An 18,308-nucleotide genomic window follows, 5' to 3' on the forward strand; every position below is an offset into this window, starting at 1 on the left:
GCTGTAAATAAGGTGTTCTCTTCTCGCCTCTTGAATATCTTGTAAAGCCCCCGCCCCCTTCCTCTCTCTCTCTCTCTCTCTCTCCTACTCTGTCTATCCATCTTTCTATCTGTCCTCCTAACCGCAGTCTGCATCCACAGATGCTGCCGCTGCTGCCGAGCAACAGAGTTCTCTTTTGCTTGAAATGTGCTGAAACATTCTGACATTGCCGCTGCAAGGATGGACACCTCGGGTACACGGAGGTTGCTCTGTCCACTCAGATGAGACGTTGAGGGTGCTGAGATGTGGGATAAGAAACAGAAGGAATGGCGCAAAAGATTGGGCTTAAAAAGATTCCCCCAAAAAGTGGGGAGTGAATGGAAGACCACAGAGGACTAGCGCTGCAGTAGAATGAGGGGCAGAGAAGAAGAGCGCTTGAGCCGCCAGCTTTCTGCACCCTGCTTAGGATCCACGGCCGCTCGGTGCTCTCTCTAAAAAGAGGCGACAAGAGGCATCCACGGTGGAGGCGAGAAGGAGACGGAGGAGGGGGGCTGAGGAGGAGGAAGCCAGAGGTTCTACACACAAGATGGCTGCTGTGTCCTCTGCCTCTGACACTGGTAAGTGTGTTTTTATCCTTTGTCGCACACTTCCAGCTCAGAGCTTTTCATTCCATGATCAGATTTAGGTAGGTTGGAAATTCTCGACAGCGTCAATCCTTGAGAAACTGTTGCTTTAGTCCTTGTGCTCAGCAGCACTTAGGAGCTGGATGGCTCCCCGTATCAATGAAGGCTTCCTGTTTATATCAGAGCCGTTGACAATGTGTATCATTTTCACTGTTTGTAACTTTTGGTTTGGAAAAAAAAGAAATCACGATTGCGTATATGATGTGCTTCCTGGAAAGCGTTCGGGGTTCCTCTTCTTCTTCTCTGACCCATATTTCTTTTTGGGATGTAAGAGATAAAAAGGCAGCATGCTGAGAACTAAATTAGAGTCAGTGAAGGAGAAGAAGGAGCTCAGATGAGGGAGAGTCAAGATTTTTGCCACAGAAAACGATATGGAAGCAAACATAAAAATAAAAACAAATCTCTGAGCAGCATGTACTTTCGTTGTGATTAACTTAAAATTAATCACACATAAACATAAACAAGCACTGTGTTAAATACAACAGAACTTTACCAAGTGAGGTTCCTTTGAATACCACTAGATGGCGTATTTCTTGATAAGCGACGTCCCCTAGTTTCAGCAGGCGACGCCAGGGGTCGTCACCCTCCTGAACGCCGGCTGCTGATCCTCGGGGGTCCGAAATCTGGTAAGACCTCCTCAGCCAACAACATCCTGGGAGAAGAAGTTTTCGACGCCGGGACGGAGACTACTCACAGCAACGTGGGTCAGACGGAGATCTTCGGCCGTCGAGTCACGGTGGTAGACACGCCCTCGTGGGTCATCCCCAGCGACGCGGAGGAAGACACAGAAGCGGACGATAACGGAAACACGGCCGCCGAGTCGGAGAGCCTGCCGAGACCTCCGCCCAGCCTGGATAGCGAAGGGCCCTGCATGGGGGCCATCCTGTGCCCTCCCGGACCTCACGCCATCCTGCTGGTGGTGTCCGTCACGCAGCCTTTCACCGACACGGAGAGGAGAGCCGCCGAGGAGCAGCTCGGGGCGCTGGGGGGTGGAACGTGGAGATACTCCATGGTGCTCTTCACTGGAGTGGACAAGTTGCAGAAGGGCGTGTTCGTTGAGGAGCACATCGCAAACACTGGAGAGGCCTTGCAGTGGCTGGTGGAGAGATGCGGAAGCAGGTACGTGACACAAAACAGTCTCCAGAGTTGAGTAGAACCTATGAAGAACTTGTGGTTGCAGGTATCATGCTTTTGATAATAGCTGGAAAGACACAGAGGACAACACACAGGTGCCTGAGCTGATGGAAAAGGTGGAGGAAATGATCACTGACAATCAAGGTCTGCTGACATCAGCAATATGTCCGCTATCTATATACATACACGACTGTTGGAAGAATGCCGACTTGCGTTTTGTTCAGGTTGGTACTTTGAGGTGAACGAGCTGATTCTGCTGGAGGAGGAGCAGGCAAGAAGAGCTCTGGAGGAGGAGAGGATGAGGATGGAGGAGCATGTTAGGCAGAGAGAGCAGATGATCGGAGGTCCTCCCAGAGGTACGGAGGAGCTTTTTGTAACTGTCGAATATTTGTTCCTCTTCTTTTTTTCCCGCCTTGTGTCGGCAGAACTGAGGTTGCTGTTGTTAGGCTGGAAAGGTGTCGGAAAGAGCTCCGTGGGGAACGCCATCCTGGGCCGTCGCTTCTTCGAGTCCGGCCAGGAGACGGACCTCTGTCTCCGAAGGCAGGCGCTGGTGTCCGGTCGCCGGGTGACCATCGTGGACACCCCGGGCTGGGACTGGTTCTCCGTGCGGCGCACGCCCAAGCGCATCCGTCAGGAGTCGCAACGCGGCGCCGCCCTCCTGCGACCCGGACCGCACACTCTGCTGCTGGTTCTCCCCGTGGTCTCCTCCCTCACCGCCCGGAAGAGAAGAACCCTCCTGGCCCACATCGAGACTCTTTTCGGCGACGCCGCCTGCCTCCACACCATGGTACTGTTCAGCTGCGGGGACTGGCTGGGCCGAACCCCCATCGAGGAGCACATCCTCAGAGGAGGCCGGGAGCTCCAAAGACTCCTTGAGTACTGTGGGAACTATTACCACGTCCTGGACAGTAAGACCCCCGGCAAGGACAAGAGCGTGTCCAATCTCTTGGATAGGATCGAAGAGATGATCAGGGAGAACGGCGACAAAGCTTTCCTCCCCGTGCAGACGGAATGGCGTAAGTTTTTCAAAAGATGGAATCACGCGAGGCTTTCGAAAGCGTCGGCACGCTTGCGTCGTCGCCTTGTCGTCGACACGGTCTAATTGAATTGTGTGGCTTTTGACAGTGAGCGAGGAGAGCTCTTACTCATCCGACAACACCGAGCCCGAGGACGACTGTCGAGGCTGCCAGCTGCAGTGATCAAGGTGAACGCTCGGAGCTTTCTTCTTCTTCTTCTTCATCGGGGCCCACGTGTACCTTTTCGGACATTTGAGATGTTTTAGGAAATAAGGGGGATTGATGGTGAGTCACTCTGGTTGAGGGAAGAAAAAAAACAACATGATGGATGTTGGACTAGGATCACTTTGGCTCTCCCGGGAGGAAATGTGCCATGGATATATATGTACGGTCACACACCGTTAAGATTTCAAGTTGAAACAGTTGAAGTTGAGTGACGGCACATCAGAAGTCTAATCCGTTTTAATCACGAAGGGATTTGTCCAAAATGACACTATCTGGAGAAGCCAGGAATGTTTTTTTTTTTCTTTTCCTGCCGCTTTCTTTTGGAGAAGAGCGTCAACTGTGTAGGTCCATGGCATTAAGTCACACTTTCCGTGCCAGATGATGATAGATGAGAAATCTGTTGGGAGCAAGTGCACTTGTCAATGTTTGCTCGCTCCCTCCACGGCGCCTTTTTGCACATGAAAGTGCATCGTTTTATGACAACTCTGAGTCGTATTCAAATTGTAATTAAAGAAAAAAAAAAAAAAAGCTTACTTCATTCATATTTGATACGCTTCTGCTCGGTGAGTCAGGGTTGAGGCGGTCCTCGCTTTCTCGAGGGTGAAATCTGGGTAATGCTGATTGAAACGCCGCAGACACGGGTCACGTCAAATCAAGAAACGCTGCTTTGCAGCAAGTCCAGGAGGAGAGCGAGTCTCTGCGCTTTCCGTCTCGGTAATTGACTTTGATTCTTTTGTGCTCGTAGATCGCCTTCGTCCATTAAACAAATTGAGTCGTAAATATTGTCTGCTCCGCGATGGTTCTCGTGCTCGGGCCGGAGACAAAGAAAGGTAGCGTGGGTTTGGGCTGGCTATGCTTGGCCCTCCAATATTTTGTTGCCAAGCTCAAGCGGGCTCTACGTGCCTCAGCATCAAAAGCGTGATAGTGCTGCAGGGCTTTCGCATGCTACAGAAACCACGTAACCTCATGAATCACTGGAGCTCGAAAATAGGGCTACTGAGTCACCTTTTTTCTACAGCTAAACGATATAAACAATACAAGATATATATATCCAGCTGTCTGAAGCATGTTAGAACACTGCATGCAGATGAATGACTTCCTTGAGATATGATGGCAAACCTCCACATTTGAAACCTGCTTGAGGAATATTCTGATTTGACTTGACGCCCTGCCTTCCCTCCCTGTAATTTTTCTAGCTGCAAGCATAAATGAGAACCACAAGAACCTTTTTGCTTTTAGTGACTCTGTACTTGACCTAACTATGTAGCCTACTGCAGCACTCGCAAGCATGACTTAACAATTTGAATGGGGAGCGTTCCTCTGTGGCTTTATTGTATCCGCAGCGTAATATTTATAGTGTCGCTTTTGAAGTGAAGCATTTTGCACTAGTTTTGGCCACTTTACTGTAGCTCAAAGTGATGTTGTTACTTGCTGTGTCCTTTCTCGTAATGGCATCGTTGGCACTTTGTTCATTGTCATACAATAAAAGATACTGATAGATCTGGCGCTCATTGTATTGTGTTGCAGGAACATGATCTTCAAATATATGATGTGCATATAAGGAAGATGCTGAAAAGTAATAAAAATGGTTTTTGTCAGTTTGGTCAGCTCCAAAACGTTAGTTAGAGCGAAATGACTGGCAAAAATTAAGAGGAGTCATGCCACTTATTTGGTGCAGTTTTTATTCCCACCACAACTTGCCTTCATTTTTGGGTTCTCATGACGTCACACGCCATACGTCACAATATTTTTTATCTATATTTTTAAAAATAATTGTGAACGCAACGAAGCCTGAACTCCGGCTTTTTTCGTCTTTGGTGACTCAGTAGTGACATCTTGTGTTCAAGAAAAAAAAAAGTTTCATCTACGTATTTCTAATATTGTTTTCCTTTTATTTCTACGAACTTGGGTGACTTCCATTTATTATACTGGTTTGCGACATTATTTTGATGATCTCACTCAGATTCTAAAATGATGAGATTTCCAATGTATGCTACATAATAAGGAGAAGAGATGAAAAGCAGTTAAAAGCTGAATGAACACATTTTACTTTGTATTACTCAAGGTTTGCAAGGTCAGCACCGGCATCAGCATTTTCCCTCCTTGCCTAGGGCGGGTCCAATGCAGTCTTTTCATCCCGCATATGCTCAGGTCATGTCAAATCAAAGGCACATGGGATTTTTCATGCGGGACATTCCAATTTTTTCCCCCACAGCATTGATGTGGTCACTGGTTGTGCTTAGCAAAATGCGGTCTCAATCCAAACTTGCTTAGGTTCCCATCAATTATTTTCATCATGATGTACCATTTCCAAAAGACACGAACCACCAAAGTAATACATTTCATTTTTATTTCCAAGTCATAATACACATGGTTTTAGTAATACATATTTAAACGAGCTTAAAAGACCCCAACCAACTCTATAGAATGACACCTAGGCCCAAAGATGTGAAACATGCAAGAATGGATGGAAGTGTACCTCAGCTACTCTCATTACTTTGAAATACTATAAGAAAGGTGATAGCGTGAGCTAGCTAAACTTAAAATGGTGGATATTATGCACGCAAAGCATACAGTAGAGGTTAGTTCTCCGACAGATAAACACAGCGAGCGCGTGTTCACTCTAACGCCTTCTACACTACCCGTCGGTGCTCAGGGTCCGCTCTTCAACCTGGCCAGGCGGACTTCCTCCATGAGCTCTTTGAGGTACTCGATCTCTCGTGCCATAGATTCGGCCTTCTCTTTCAACTCGACGTTCTTCCTCTCCAGCACCGAGTGCTCGGTGGACAGGGCATCCTGCTCCTCCCTCTTTTTCTGCCGATAGCGAGTGGCTGCCGTCTTATTCTGCTCCATCTTCTTTAATTTCTTGTTCTTTGGAGCCTTCAACGTTCCTCTTTCATTTGCACCTGGAAATGACTTGACTTGAACTGTGGGTAAAGGTGGTCTCTCTTTTTGTTTGGGATCAGGGTACGGTCTAGCTCTGGAGGACTTTGTTAGGGGCGATGCTGCGGAAGTGGCATGATTAACGCCGGACCGAGTGGATATGGCGGAGGGCGCCGTGGCGTCATCTTTCGAAGCCAACACGAGGACAATTCGGGTCGGTGAAAGGGAAAGTACAACCCTTTGGACTTGAGGCAACACTGTGGGTACCACCGGCTTCACCTCATCCATGGGAACATCCACTTCACTCCCCAAGTCGAGGGTGTAAGCCGGGGATGAGGGAGACTCGTCACATGATGAGGAAGAACTTGGGGAGTCGGCGGGTGTGGGTTCTGATTTGATTTCGAACTCCTCTTGGGGTTCTGGGATGGATGGGACAGGGGAGGGAACATCACACGAATCGTTGTGGGAGACTGCTTCTGCTAAGGAGATAACTGGGTCAGAATCGACAGAGGGCGGGTGACGAACATCTGGTGAAGGATCGGCAAAACTTGACAGAGTGGGTATCGGGAGTGAGTCGAGCTCAATGGGGCAATCAAAAGTGGCCAGGAGGTCATCTGGATCACTGGGATTCTCTTCATTAGGACTGCAGGTGCCTATCAGGGAGTCCAGGTCCAAGTCACTCAGATCCACCCTTTCAGCCATCCAGTCCAGGTCACCAAACACATCATCTGAGGGTAAAATGGGCAAATTTAGAAAACGTTTTATTCACTCACTAATAATATTATTATTACCTTTGCTGTCAGCTGAGACCACCTCCGTATCTCTCAACTGCTCAGATTGGTCCGACCAGTGGAACTGAAGTGGATCAGATGAAAACTCAGTTTTCCCCTGGTGGACAGCCGGCGGCGAACGAGGGGGAGAATAGAAGGGAAGGGGAGAGGAAGAAGAAGACAGAAATGAGGAGTTGAATGGTGACACTGCTGATGCGACTCCATCCACTGAGGTTCGTCCTCCTTTGCGATGGTCCTCTCGGTCAGGGTGAAACGCAGCTGAGCCCACGGCGTCAGCCGTGGGAGAGGAAGGCTTCCACAGAAGAGCCTCCATGTCTTCCAGGCCAAACAGTGAGTTTGTCATCATCATGGTCATAGTGGCTGTTGTTGGTCACAAAAGGGGTACGTGACAACGATATGAGAGTGCCGAACTCTTTGCTGTCGTTTGCAGCAGTGCTGAGGGTTTCCACGTGGGACCTGGAAACAGAGAAAGACATTTGGTTAAAAATTGCTATGACCTTGACAGACAAGACCAAAAAAAGCTGCTTAAGTGGGTAAGAACTATTTTGAGTTTATTCATTTTGGTTATTATTTGTAACTATGCTTCATAGACTAAAAAGTCGAGCTGCAGTTAGTGTCTCTCGTGTATGTATGACAACACTGCCCCCATCACTGCAGAGGAAAAAGCTGCAAGTCACGTGTTGGTATTCTCGTGACTGTGTGACGTCATTCGCAGCTTAAAATAAAGGTCAAAGAGTTTCCCTCCCCCAGACATACAAAGCCGCCATTTTACCACGAGGTAATTAGCTTATTCGACAGCCACGTAGACGCTTCAAAGTAGCAAAATGACAACACAACAAGGAATAAAGTCATAATGTTTATGGTTTTTAAGGGATTTAACCATAATTTAACCACACGGACGCATTGAATAAAAAACCCCAAATAAAATTGTTTCTCGACGTTAGGAGTTACATCAGTCGGTTAATCTTTTGCTATAACATTCACTTTGTCCGCGATCAATAAAATTTCATACGGATGTACTTGACATGTATTAGGGTCAGTTATAACACGACGTTGCCGATAAAAGACGCCCATGATAACTAGCTAGGCAGGCCCACCACACCTTAACGAGGAAGTCGCGATTTTTAAATCAATACTTACGACATTTTTGCTGAATTTGAAGTAATTCAGTGCACTGGTTGTATGCACTGTTTTGCTGGCTGCTGCTGGGTCGCTGCACACGTTCACACTGCCATTTCGGCAAAATTAGGCGGATGTCTGGGAATTCTGACTGACACTTGTGTGTTACGGAAGGCAAAATGGCGAACGGTTTACTGTTGTTGAGATAAAACAGTGATCCGCCTTCCAATATCATTCCGCAGTAGGCATGTTGGCGATCACTCCGCCGAGGACTATATTCCGTCTCAATGACGTATTTCCGGTTCCTTGACGTCATGTAAAAAAACAACTTTTTAAAATAGATTTATTCATAACTTCATGGTGAACTATTAAGGAATACGGGATAATTACAAATGACAACATTCTAGAATTGATTTTAGTTTTTAATGATGATATATTTACACAGCTTATGCGATATAAAAATCAAATGAGGTACAAAACAAAAATGCCCAAAGTGTTTTTTTTACAAAAATTGCCATACAAAATTCAAATAGTCAAGCTCCTCCTGAAGATTTCGAGCCAGCAATTGAAATCTGCCTGAGAGTCTGCTCTTTGTGGACTTCTTTAAGCGTTTTTGCCCACCTTTTTCCTTAAAATACTGATCCAGTTCTGCAGCAAAGGCACATAACAGCCTCACAGAAGACAGTCCGCTTGTGTACACATTATTTTGACCATTATTGATGTTGTTTATTATTGAGTGTAATTTCTGAGCAACTGTCAAAGCATCAGACAGAGCTCCAGCCTGCTGTAACCTCTCAAGATTGTGCCTTTGCACCTCGGTTATTTCACAGAGGATGAATTTCAGACACTGTTCTATATCAGCAACATCTGACATGTAATTACGAAGCAGATTCTCAATGGTGTTTCTGTCTCCAATCTTCTTGTTGACCTTGGAAGCACGGGCACCCATTCCTCCTGCTGCCCCCACCATGCCAACGCCGACAGCTGTAACGGCCAAGGAGACGCCCATGGTAAAGGGTGCCAAGGCTATTCCAAAGACCGCAGCGACTCCTCCCACCGCACCTGTGGTGCCTCCAGCAATGCCCATAGTTTTGACCATTTTCTTCTCTTTGTCCAGACGCTCAGAGAAAGAATGAAAATGTGAAATATAGGATTGCAGACGTTGACTGCGCCGTGTCATGAGAACGTTGAAGAGATGAAGAACTTGCTTGGTGTTCAAAGCTCTCTGGTTGAAAGCCCTTTAAAGTAAGAACAAAAATGGATGAATTAAAATGTATTTTTTTCATGTTTTATTTATTGGGGAAAAAATGGTTTAATAAACTATGTACATTCATACATGAAATTATCATAATATACTTTTTTTTTTTTTTTTAAATCAAATGTGGTTACCTTATTTGATCCTCTTTACTGAGTTCACACAAAGATGGAGTCACATGTGTAGTCTCTGTCAAAACAATTCAGCACATCAGATCCAATATTCTTAGACCATCTATTTTGTTCCACATTTTATCAATGGATATGACCTTAAAATGTCACAAGGAAGTTTGGTCTACTCACTTGATATTGTTCGCATCCATTCAACCAGGTCCTGGGTATCCTGTGATTGATAAAAATAAAACACAGACTGAAATGTACATTTTCTCTTATAAAGCTTTTTCCTTGCAAATAACCATTTTTACCCGGTTGTGTGTGTTTTGAGAAGAGTTGAGGTTGAAGACGTTTTGCCTGTGTGCTGCTGTTTGAGGTTTCAATGCCGCCTGTGCCTGGAAGTGATTTCAGAATCAGATTATCCAATCGTGTGTGTCCGCATGCATGTGTGTGTCTGTCTAACCGTGGCATCATTTTCTGGTAGAACTTCCAAGTATGCTGCCTCCTCAACTTCCGTGTATAGGGGCTCATCTGGTGATACCAAAGGTGGCGTAATCTGTGGAAACACATATTCCTGACCGGCACTTCAAAAAATAATAATAATAATAACTTTGATGCATATGGAGGGAAGGTTTCACTCACGGATTTCTGATGATCTGAAGTTTGCCTGATATTAAAGTTGTGCGGAAGGGGTGGAGGGGGACGGCCAGGACGAAGTACTTTTCCATTCACAACTTCAGGCTGGAGCGTATAGCAAAGCTTTTTGAGCTGATGTGTTGATGACAAATTAAAACCAACTATTTCATACCGTTGTAGGCTCATTTGTCATTGACGTTCGATCGCATTCATATACGACCATTTTGGGATGAATGGGATTGACGTATATGCCCGTCGGTGGCTCCAGAGGTGGACAAAGGGGACGGCGCCTCTTGGAGTCAGCGCAGTTGTTCTTTGGGGAAGTCTTTGAGCAAATGAAACAGAGTAACACATACTGAGAAACATACAGAAATAAATCAACGCTGTGATTTTTTTTTTTGGATTCATTTGATGACTTTTATAGTATTAATTGATTACCCCTGGTTCTGCTGCATATGGAAGGATGGAGGACCTCATCTTTGTTGGTCTCTATCTCGGGCTGTAAAGGTTGACAAATATTATTATTATTCGTACTTTTGACTGCTATTGTTCACATGTGTCACTATTGCAATGTTTATTTTTTTAATTGAGACTTTTACATCATTACGTAAAGTGGCATTTTTATACATTGTGTGATCTTATCTGACTCTCCAAGTGAATCTATTGTTTGTCACCAATTGTTACGTAACCGAAACATTTTCAGGTAAATCAATAGAACTATGGAACAAAGAAGTTCTTTTTTTAAACCTCGAGATGTCACACCCAGGTACTTTCCCCCCCTTTGTTATTGATACGTCTTGTTTCATTTAGCTCGTTTATATACTCAGCAAATAATTGCAATTTTTATATATTCTAAGGAAGTTGTTTCATAATAATAACAAGCTCCGCTAAGTATAAGTTAAGGCTGCCATTGGCACCAGGAGAGGGCAAAAAAATTCTGGCCCAATACCTAGAGGCTTTCATGCACTCAGCCATCCATCCATCAATCATATTGTTCATCTCTAGCCGATAGATGTAACCCTGGAAGTGTTATGTCACGGAAAAATTCCACCTGCAGCTGCTTTTCAATCATATCAGATTTTGATACTATCAATACAATGTTGCAAAACAAGTAGTGTTCGATTCGGACTTGACTCACAGGATCTTGAGAGGTAGCACTGTGTTGAATTAATTTTATTTTGTGCAACATTTGACAAAATAAAATTGAGTAAATTTAATTAAAAAAAACTGAATTATGGTTCTGGTTACGTTTACAATATACATAACACTGTTGAAGTCTTAAATTGTAATGCAATCACTCTTATAATTACAAAAACGACAACAACAAAAAATGAGCTGAATCGATGCCACATGCATTTTGTTATTGAATAAAATTGCAAATTTATGCTTACCGTCACCTTTTCAGGCCACACCGGAGTCACATGTTACCCCTGATTATGGATTCGGTTGCTTACTCTTGGTTTGCCTTTCCAATACTGCTCAGTCATTAAGGGTGCGCACCTCATAGCTCAGTGTCACAGGTGGGTGGATCTCCAACATGCAAATAAAATCTTTCTCCCCAAATTTCTGGCACCACCAGGAGGCGCTGGAATAGAGACTTTCAAAGAAATAATGAATTGAAATGAATTTGAGACACAAATGCCTGAAAGACTGCTGATATTTAATGTAGCACAGCATAGTCCAAGATAATGTTGATGCTGCAAAGACAGTCAAGCACAAACTGCCCTCACACGTACAGAATCACACTTTGCTCTTCTTATCCGATACAATTTGTTCAACATTAAGAAACAAATGAATGTGCCACACATGCTCATTCTGGCGCAACATTTGACAGTAATCCCAGTTGAACGGTACAGTATGATGACCGTTCTCTTACAAGGTGATCCTCAAAATGAACTTTGGAGATCAAGTTCATACACACAATTGAAATGCACTTCATTTCAAACTGTACCAACTTGACTTTGATTAAATCCTAGTTTGGTATTTACTACATATCGTTTTGGGGGACTTAACAAATATAGAAATTGAAGATAAAGGTTCATTATTAGGAAAGAATATTTGAAAGCAAATAAATGTTCACCTAAGTTAAAGCTATTACAATGAATGAGTCACATGGGAGTTGCATGAAATCCTTTACTGTTGCATGTCAGAACTTAGCGGGCCCTTGGCTCTAAAAGGTTTAGTTAGATGTGGAATAATTTTTAAATCAAGTCTCATACAATTACTACCACTTTTTTTTCCTCGCAAACTAACGGAAAGGGATCAGTTGACTAAATGGTCAACCAAACAAAAGCATGTGTCTAAGCAGCTATTAGTGATTTAAAATGGTGATTTGCATTAAAACAGCAGCCTGGTTTTTTTTGTTGTCTTTTTTAGTTGTCGTAAACAATCATGGTAGAATTTTTTTTTTTAACTTCACTTTGTAAATTGCAGAATATGGTATGCACCAGAAGCGACCAGCATAGCTAGCACATTGAGTTACTTAACATACAGAAGAGTGTGCAAGGATTCCGATTGGCTGCTGTCTTAAACGTGACGCAAGGCAAGACCAAATATTGTCAGTTGATTCTGTGTCCCCCCCCCCCATCCTCCCCTCCCAAAAATAACCCACAGCAAGACCAGTTTGTGTTGAAATATTGGACACAAACGTGGCGCTAAAAATATGCTCATCATGTTGTAGAAGGGACGAATGTGCTCAGCTACAGCATTAACAAACTTAGGCAATGCAAACTGATTCCGTCAGTCGTACGTGGATCACATCTGCACGGGCACGCAGACGTGTACACCCGCACGCACACACAAGCACACGCGCACACTCAGCGCAGCAACTTCAGCCCCCCCTTTAAGTGTTCACAAAGCGCATCTAAAATCAAATTGTGGATGTCCCCTAAACAAAGTCCACACATTCCATTGGAATTCACGTGGATTTGCCCACCCTCTCTCACACCGGCTAACGTAACATTAAGTCTGACCTTCCTGCAGCAAACTTCCATTTTTGATTGGTCACAACCTGACCCCGTCCCGTCCCATCCCACCCCGCTCCCTTCTGGCTCTCCCCTCCCTCTCTCCCGTTGAATGGAGCTGAGGTTGGCTGGCTGTACAGTAAATTGGGCGTGCAGTCTTTGAAGAGGGGAGGGGTGGGAGGGGAGGAGCAGGAAGGCGGCCGCTCTCTCGGCTCTTCAGTCGTCTTCCAGGCCCTGGTTGAGGAGAAAGTTGGCGGCCAGGTTCTCGTTCTTCTCGCAGGCAAAGTAGGCCTGGATGACGAGCGCCTCGGGAAAGCCGAGCGCTTTTAGCTGCCGGGTGTCAAAAATAGAACCGCCTTTAGGGGAAAACCTTCCGCGATGACGAACGTACATTACCGAGAGCCACTCACCCTTTCAATAGCCTCTTTCTCCTGAGGTGTGACTTGGATATAGTTGACAGGCGCACCCTCCTCGCCCGCCGCACCTATCTCGCCGACCTCTGGCGCCTCCCCGCCCTCACCCACCGGCTCGTTCAACATCTGAATGAACAGCTCCTGGTGCTGACTAATTTGCTGCGGGGAGCACAAATCACACAAATAAAGGAAGGACAGGTCAAGAAAAATGGAACCAAACGTTAGGACAGGAAACATCTGAAAGAGTCGTGCATGCATGTGTGTTACCTGCAAGAGTTGAGGGTTCTCCCTGCCAAGCTGTTGCAGGAGAGCTGGAAGCATAGCTGGGTTCTGCTGGATAGCCTGCCTCATGTGGAGAAACTGGGGCTGAGTCCGCAGGAATGCAAGAGGGTTCTCTCCTGATGGTGTACAAAATAATGTCACTACAGGGCAATACAGTCTGATTGTGCTTCCTTCCACAGAACCTCTGTGTCTCTGGAACTCACTCGTCTTCGAAGGACTTTTATTCTACGTGTGCTATATTTGGAATATTTTTGGTGCAGTAAATGTGAAATTTCAAGGGCACTTGTTCTTATTCTTGCCGTTTTCAATGAGTAAAATTCAAAGTATCCTAACCTTCTGCGAGAGACGGCGCTTCTGTGGGTCCAGATGCTGGCGTGTGTGCCGGGGGATTCGTGTCCTGGATTGGACTGCTCGGGAGACCCTAGAAATATGCGATACACTTCACGCACGCTTGAATGAACACGACGTGAGTTGAAGCAAATGGTGCACATAAACCCACAATGCGTTTGCATTGTGGATGTCATTTAGTCCAAGTGTAATGACTGAGAAAGACTTACAGTGAGAAGGTACTCGACAGCTCTGTGAGGGTTGTTGAAGCTGGCCCGAAGTGCTGCCACCACTCGCTCCCTCTCGTAACCCATCGACATGATCTCTTTAAGCATTGCTTCATACTCTGCTCCGGTCACTGAGAACACACAGCGTTGATTATTATTTTCAATATTGGTGAATATTAAGGTATGCTGTACACCTCCATAGTTTTTTCTGTAATCAGGGAAAACATTTACCTGAATGTTTTTTTATCAGACCAAGGAGAGGTGCAGTGGGGAAGTAAAAGGAGGACCTAACCAATTTGATGTATTTTTGTTTTTACAAGTGAATGTCAACAAGTAGCAAGACAGTCTTAAATGACAACATGACAAAGGTATGTGCATAATCTGAGAGTGGAATCGCTGGTCCTAACTGGGAGCTCACAATAGAGGCAGCTTTTGTTACTGTTTAAAAATAGCTAGGCTAGGATTTGCTCTGCAGCCCGTAATGTCCCCGACGAATGGCAACAGAATGTGGCGACGGACAACGTATGTGTCTCAACAGGTCTATGAACTAATTTTAGAAAAGGATTCTGATACTGATCTAAAGCCGATGCATTGCAGAGCATTTGTGATAAGGCGGCCTTATTGACTGAGAGATGCAAGAGGAGAGTGGCAACTTACCAGGCTGTTCATCTATGTGTGCATTCAGAGCCATAAGTCCAATTAAACATTTTCAATTATTTAAATGTACATTGACAACATACAGGATTAATGGCGGAATCAGAAGAAAATCATTGGACAACTTTTCATTTGATTGGAAAATGTATTTTGGTATTCTACTGCTGTACTTAGAATTTTTTTTTTAACTATTATGTGTGTTAAGTGACAGATATCTATTTTGCCTTTAAAGTAATCACAAAATCTCGAGTTAGGCTCCAATTCCCATGCTAACGTTGGAAACTGCAAGAGTGGCAATGACATACCCAGTGCAGATGAGGCATCCAAACCCTGGCTCCCTCCACTGGAACTGCAAAATGCAGTTAAGATCAAATGAATGAATGAAATATTATGCATCTATACTTCCACTATTGTCATAACATCTTGTACCTGGCTGGTTGCGGGGGGTCTGTTGCTGTATCACTTGGCTCTTCCTTGACCTCCTCAGGGGGTGTGAGAACAGCTGCAGGGGTGGAGGTTGGGACTGGGGTTGAGCTTGAAGTCGAAGTGGGAACTGACGTGGAACCAGAATCCTGGGCTGGGGGTTTGGGTGCTTCCGAAGCAGGAGGTGCTGCAGCAGCAGCTGCAGTCTTAGCCTTTGTTTATCATCGTAATAAAAAAAATGTTGCTGCATAAGTATACATGCACAAATTAAAATGTACCTGAATAAAGTCCACTGATCTTAAATCAAATGATCTTACCTTGGACACCATGACTACAACAAAATTTTTCTCATCAATTTTATACTCCTTAATTTGTGTGTCATCTTGAAGAATTTTTCCAGCATATATCAGCTTCTGTCCGGACACGGGGAAATTGTCTTTTCCTCTCTCTGCTTCTATCTTTTCTTTTAAGGCCTTCACCTAATAAAAGAAAAGAAAAACAGACAAAATAATGTATGGCATGCAAGAACTCTGGCTTTTTATTTTTTAAACCTTCCGATGCAAAGCACAACTTTGTGCGAAATTTGAGCCCCGCCTACGTCACATCAGGCAAAATGTTGTATGCAGAACCATCAACTGTCCACTCTATGAAAGGCGTTGGCCTGTCAGGCAGCAAGTTAGGGCAATGACCATGCTAATAAATTTAGCTTGCTACTTTGTAATGTTGCAATACCAGAACGGCCAACAATTAGCAGTGTCATTAGCATCAGCGTTGTAAACATGCACTTTACTCATCTATTTAGCCACATTTAGCACAACCACCACCAACGCGTGATCGTAAATAATCGACGTTTTGACAGCACGTGCTCAGCCTTCACGTTGGGCACTTTTTTATGGGCTTTTCAGCTAGCTAGTGGGCTAATGCTAACAAGTGAGGTTTCGCGTTGTTCCCACCTCGTAGCAGCATGTGGGAGGGGGTTACCCAGACATAAACGCACAATGTCTGCCAATCCCCGTAAATCACAACTCTCGACACATGACAATAAGTTCCAACAGAAGCACGGGGGTAAACATGCGTTTAAAAACTAGTTTCAGTAGCGGGGAGTGGAGCTAAAGTTAGCTAGTTAGCTACAAAGCTACTCACCGTTTGTTCGGGATCTATCTCAATTTGAATAGTCTGCTGTTGCAGTGTTTTAAGTGTGATTTGCATGGTGGCGGTGGCCAACGTTGTCCCCGGTGTTATTCCAACGATTAAGTATCGGCTCGACGTGCGGTTAAATTGTTTTTACAGTTGACGTTTTTGGTAGGATAACAGCTAGCTGTAAAATGTGTATATCCATGAGCACTCAGCAAATCGCCATCTTTGGTGACAAGTTGGTGGTACCTACGTCACGAGCAGAATCTCGGTCTAACGGACGAGATCTCGTTCAGTGCTGCGGGACTTGGGCAGCATCATTCGCTTCTTAGTCTTACATCCCGGCACATACAAAACACGAATCATTTATAATTTAAGTGATATTTATTTGCTGTTCTGTCAGGACATTTGTTTTTGTTTTTATAATTATGAAAATATGGTTCATTTGATGAATATGATAAAAGGCATGACTAGGAACATTGGTTGTCATTCATTCTGTTAATCACACACATATTGGAAAATACTGTAAATGGTCTACTGATTCATAGTATTTTAAGAATATCGTTCTATAACACTACATTGGCAAATAGTTACAATTTTTTTTTCCACGTTTAAATGTGGTTCGGTGGCGCATGTTGCAATTTTTGTCTGTACCATCAGGGTTCACCACAGCACCGCGCATGATTTTTTTTTGGCACGGTTTTTCAGCCTCCATCACATTTTTATTTCATTTTTTTCGGACTTGGGACCAGCGGTGGCTAGGTAATGGCATTTGTTTTCTTCTTTTTTCCCATGTTCAGATACTTAAGTTTCAAAACAAATATATTGATGTGAGAAAAAGAAAAGAAGAAAAAAAAGATAAATATGTGGATTGAAATGCGCTTAAAGAAGAAGGAGGAAAAAAAAAAAACAATGACTGAGGGGGGAGAAGGATACAAAGAGATTCCACATGGTGCCCTCAATGTGTATTCGTCTGGGTTAATTCTGAAGGACAGAACTATTAAAGATTAACACAGAAACATCATATTTTATTGAGGCATGCTGCATTCATGGGCATATGGCTGCAAACAGACCTACTTCAAATGCTGCTTCTTGATGGCTTTTGTCCACACAAAAAGACTGCTTTGTCTGAAAAGCATTTCCACACTGTTTTGACATATTGCTGCCAATTGTCTATCAAATAAGCCTGACTTAACAAAAGTTTCATTCTAGCTTTGTGCACTGGCATGTATACAAGATGAATTTTCCAAATAGCTCAAACATCATATGTGTGTTTGAATATCTTTTCAATATGCCTCCGCTGGAATAGTTCACCTCATGTTTCAGCACTGCTAAGATGAGTGATGCTGTTACTGAGGGCAAAATAGATTTGAGTTCTGTGTGGGCGTGACTGTGAGCCATGGAAACTCCTGCGTATCTCACTCACTTGGCTCGTTTCCCTTCAAACCTTTCATCCATCCAATCTTCCATCAAATTTATTTGATGCTCATTCTAGTTAGTGTAAAAAATCGGTGCACTCTTGAGCAATGCATTCCAGGGGAAGTCAAGCCTTCAAATTTCTTTGGAATGATATCTTGTGTGTAACCCAACTAGTCGAAACACAGAGTTCTAATTAATTTTTCATATGTGGAAGATTAATCAAACAGGCAAAATCCACTTTTTTATCCATTTCAGGGGGCGGCCATTTTTTTTTAACAGCTAACAAGAGGGACAACAGCAATAATAATGATAGTAATACATTTTATTTGTAACGCACTTTGTCCCCAAGCATGTCTACTCTAGTTAAAAGAGTTTTGGAAAGTTTTCAAATTGAAAGTTTCCGCTCCAATCATTTGTTTATATGTTGAACAGATGACTCACTGCGTCTGTTGGTTGCCATGGCAACCGAGAACACATGACTCCCGCAGTGACAGCTGAAAGGCCACGCTGGGTAAACATGGACTCCCTCGAGAAGACGACAGAAGGTAATGACACCGCGGAGAAAAAAAAAAACTGAAAAGACAGAACTCTCATGGGTCTGGGATGCTTTAGTGGTTAACAACCCCGACGTC

General features: G+C 44.2%; 4 protein-coding genes across 8 annotated transcripts; 1 reads left to right on the forward strand and 3 right to left on the reverse strand.

The window, feature by feature from the left end:
• The first annotated feature begins 565 nt into the window (after positions 1–565).
• LOC147043869 (GTPase IMAP family member 8) lies at positions 566–2,995 on the forward strand. 2 transcript variants are annotated; one of them, XM_085934333.1, is made up of 6 exons: positions 566–596; positions 1,217–1,781; positions 1,843–1,940; positions 2,021–2,152; positions 2,222–2,812; positions 2,922–2,995. In XM_085934333.1, the coding sequence occupies exons 1-6, from the start codon at positions 566–568 to the stop codon at positions 2,993–2,995; spliced, it is 1,491 nt and encodes a 496-aa protein (XP_085790459.1). The 2 variants fall into 2 exon arrangements, with proteins under 2 accessions (XP_085790459.1, XP_085790460.1); XM_085934334.1 differs by having other exon boundaries at positions 1,223–1,781.
• Positions 2,996–5,370: 2,375 nt separating this feature from the next.
• atf4b (activating transcription factor 4b) lies at positions 5,371–8,040 on the reverse strand. The gene is made up of 3 exons (XM_085934699.1): positions 7,852–8,040; positions 6,712–7,167; positions 5,371–6,648 (listed from the first exon to the last, which is right to left on the reverse strand). The coding sequence occupies exons 2-3, from the start codon at positions 7,064–7,066 to the stop codon at positions 5,690–5,692; spliced, it is 1,314 nt and encodes a 437-aa protein (XP_085790825.1). The 5' UTR covers positions 7,067–7,167; positions 7,852–8,040; the 3' UTR covers positions 5,371–5,689.
• Positions 8,041–8,307: 267 nt separating this feature from the next.
• On the reverse strand, positions 8,308–11,383 carry LOC147043871 (uncharacterized). 3 transcript variants are annotated; one of them, XM_085934371.1, is made up of 10 exons: positions 11,226–11,383; positions 10,273–10,333; positions 10,007–10,159; positions 9,841–9,939; positions 9,662–9,772; positions 9,510–9,593; positions 9,388–9,427; positions 9,220–9,274; positions 8,893–9,068; positions 8,308–8,814 (listed from the first exon to the last, which is right to left on the reverse strand). In XM_085934371.1, exons 2-10 carry the CDS (start codon positions 10,309–10,311, stop codon positions 8,333–8,335), a joined length of 1,239 nt encoding a protein of 412 aa, XP_085790497.1. In that variant the 5' UTR covers positions 10,312–10,333; positions 11,226–11,383; the 3' UTR covers positions 8,308–8,332. The 3 variants fall into 3 exon arrangements, with proteins under 3 accessions (XP_085790497.1, XP_085790495.1, XP_085790494.1); XM_085934369.1 differs by having other exon boundaries at positions 8,308–9,068; positions 9,662–9,754; XM_085934368.1 differs by having other exon boundaries at positions 8,308–9,068.
• Positions 11,384–12,963: 1,580 nt separating this feature from the next.
• rad23aa (RAD23 homolog A, nucleotide excision repair protein a) lies at positions 12,964–16,596 on the reverse strand. Of its 2 annotated transcripts, none has more exons than XM_085934373.1 (9): positions 16,511–16,596; positions 15,441–15,602; positions 15,130–15,335; positions 15,006–15,049; positions 14,050–14,177; positions 13,826–13,913; positions 13,478–13,608; positions 13,208–13,369; positions 12,964–13,127 (listed from the first exon to the last, which is right to left on the reverse strand). In XM_085934373.1, exons 2-9 carry the CDS (start codon positions 15,450–15,452, stop codon positions 13,014–13,016), a joined length of 885 nt encoding a protein of 294 aa, XP_085790499.1. In that variant the 5' UTR covers positions 15,453–15,602; positions 16,511–16,596; the 3' UTR covers positions 12,964–13,013. The 2 variants fall into 2 exon arrangements, with proteins under 2 accessions (XP_085790499.1, XP_085790498.1); XM_085934372.1 differs by lacking the exon at positions 16,511–16,596 and adding an exon at positions 16,267–16,504.
• Positions 16,597–18,308: the final 1,712 nt, after the last annotated feature.

This window comes from Syngnathus leptorhynchus, chromosome 16 (genome assembly GCF_054491065.1).
Source record: "Syngnathus leptorhynchus isolate UIUO chromosome 16, UIUO_Slep, whole genome shotgun sequence".
In the NCBI taxonomy this organism is placed as follows: domain Eukaryota; kingdom Metazoa; phylum Chordata; class Actinopteri; order Syngnathiformes; family Syngnathidae; genus Syngnathus; species Syngnathus leptorhynchus.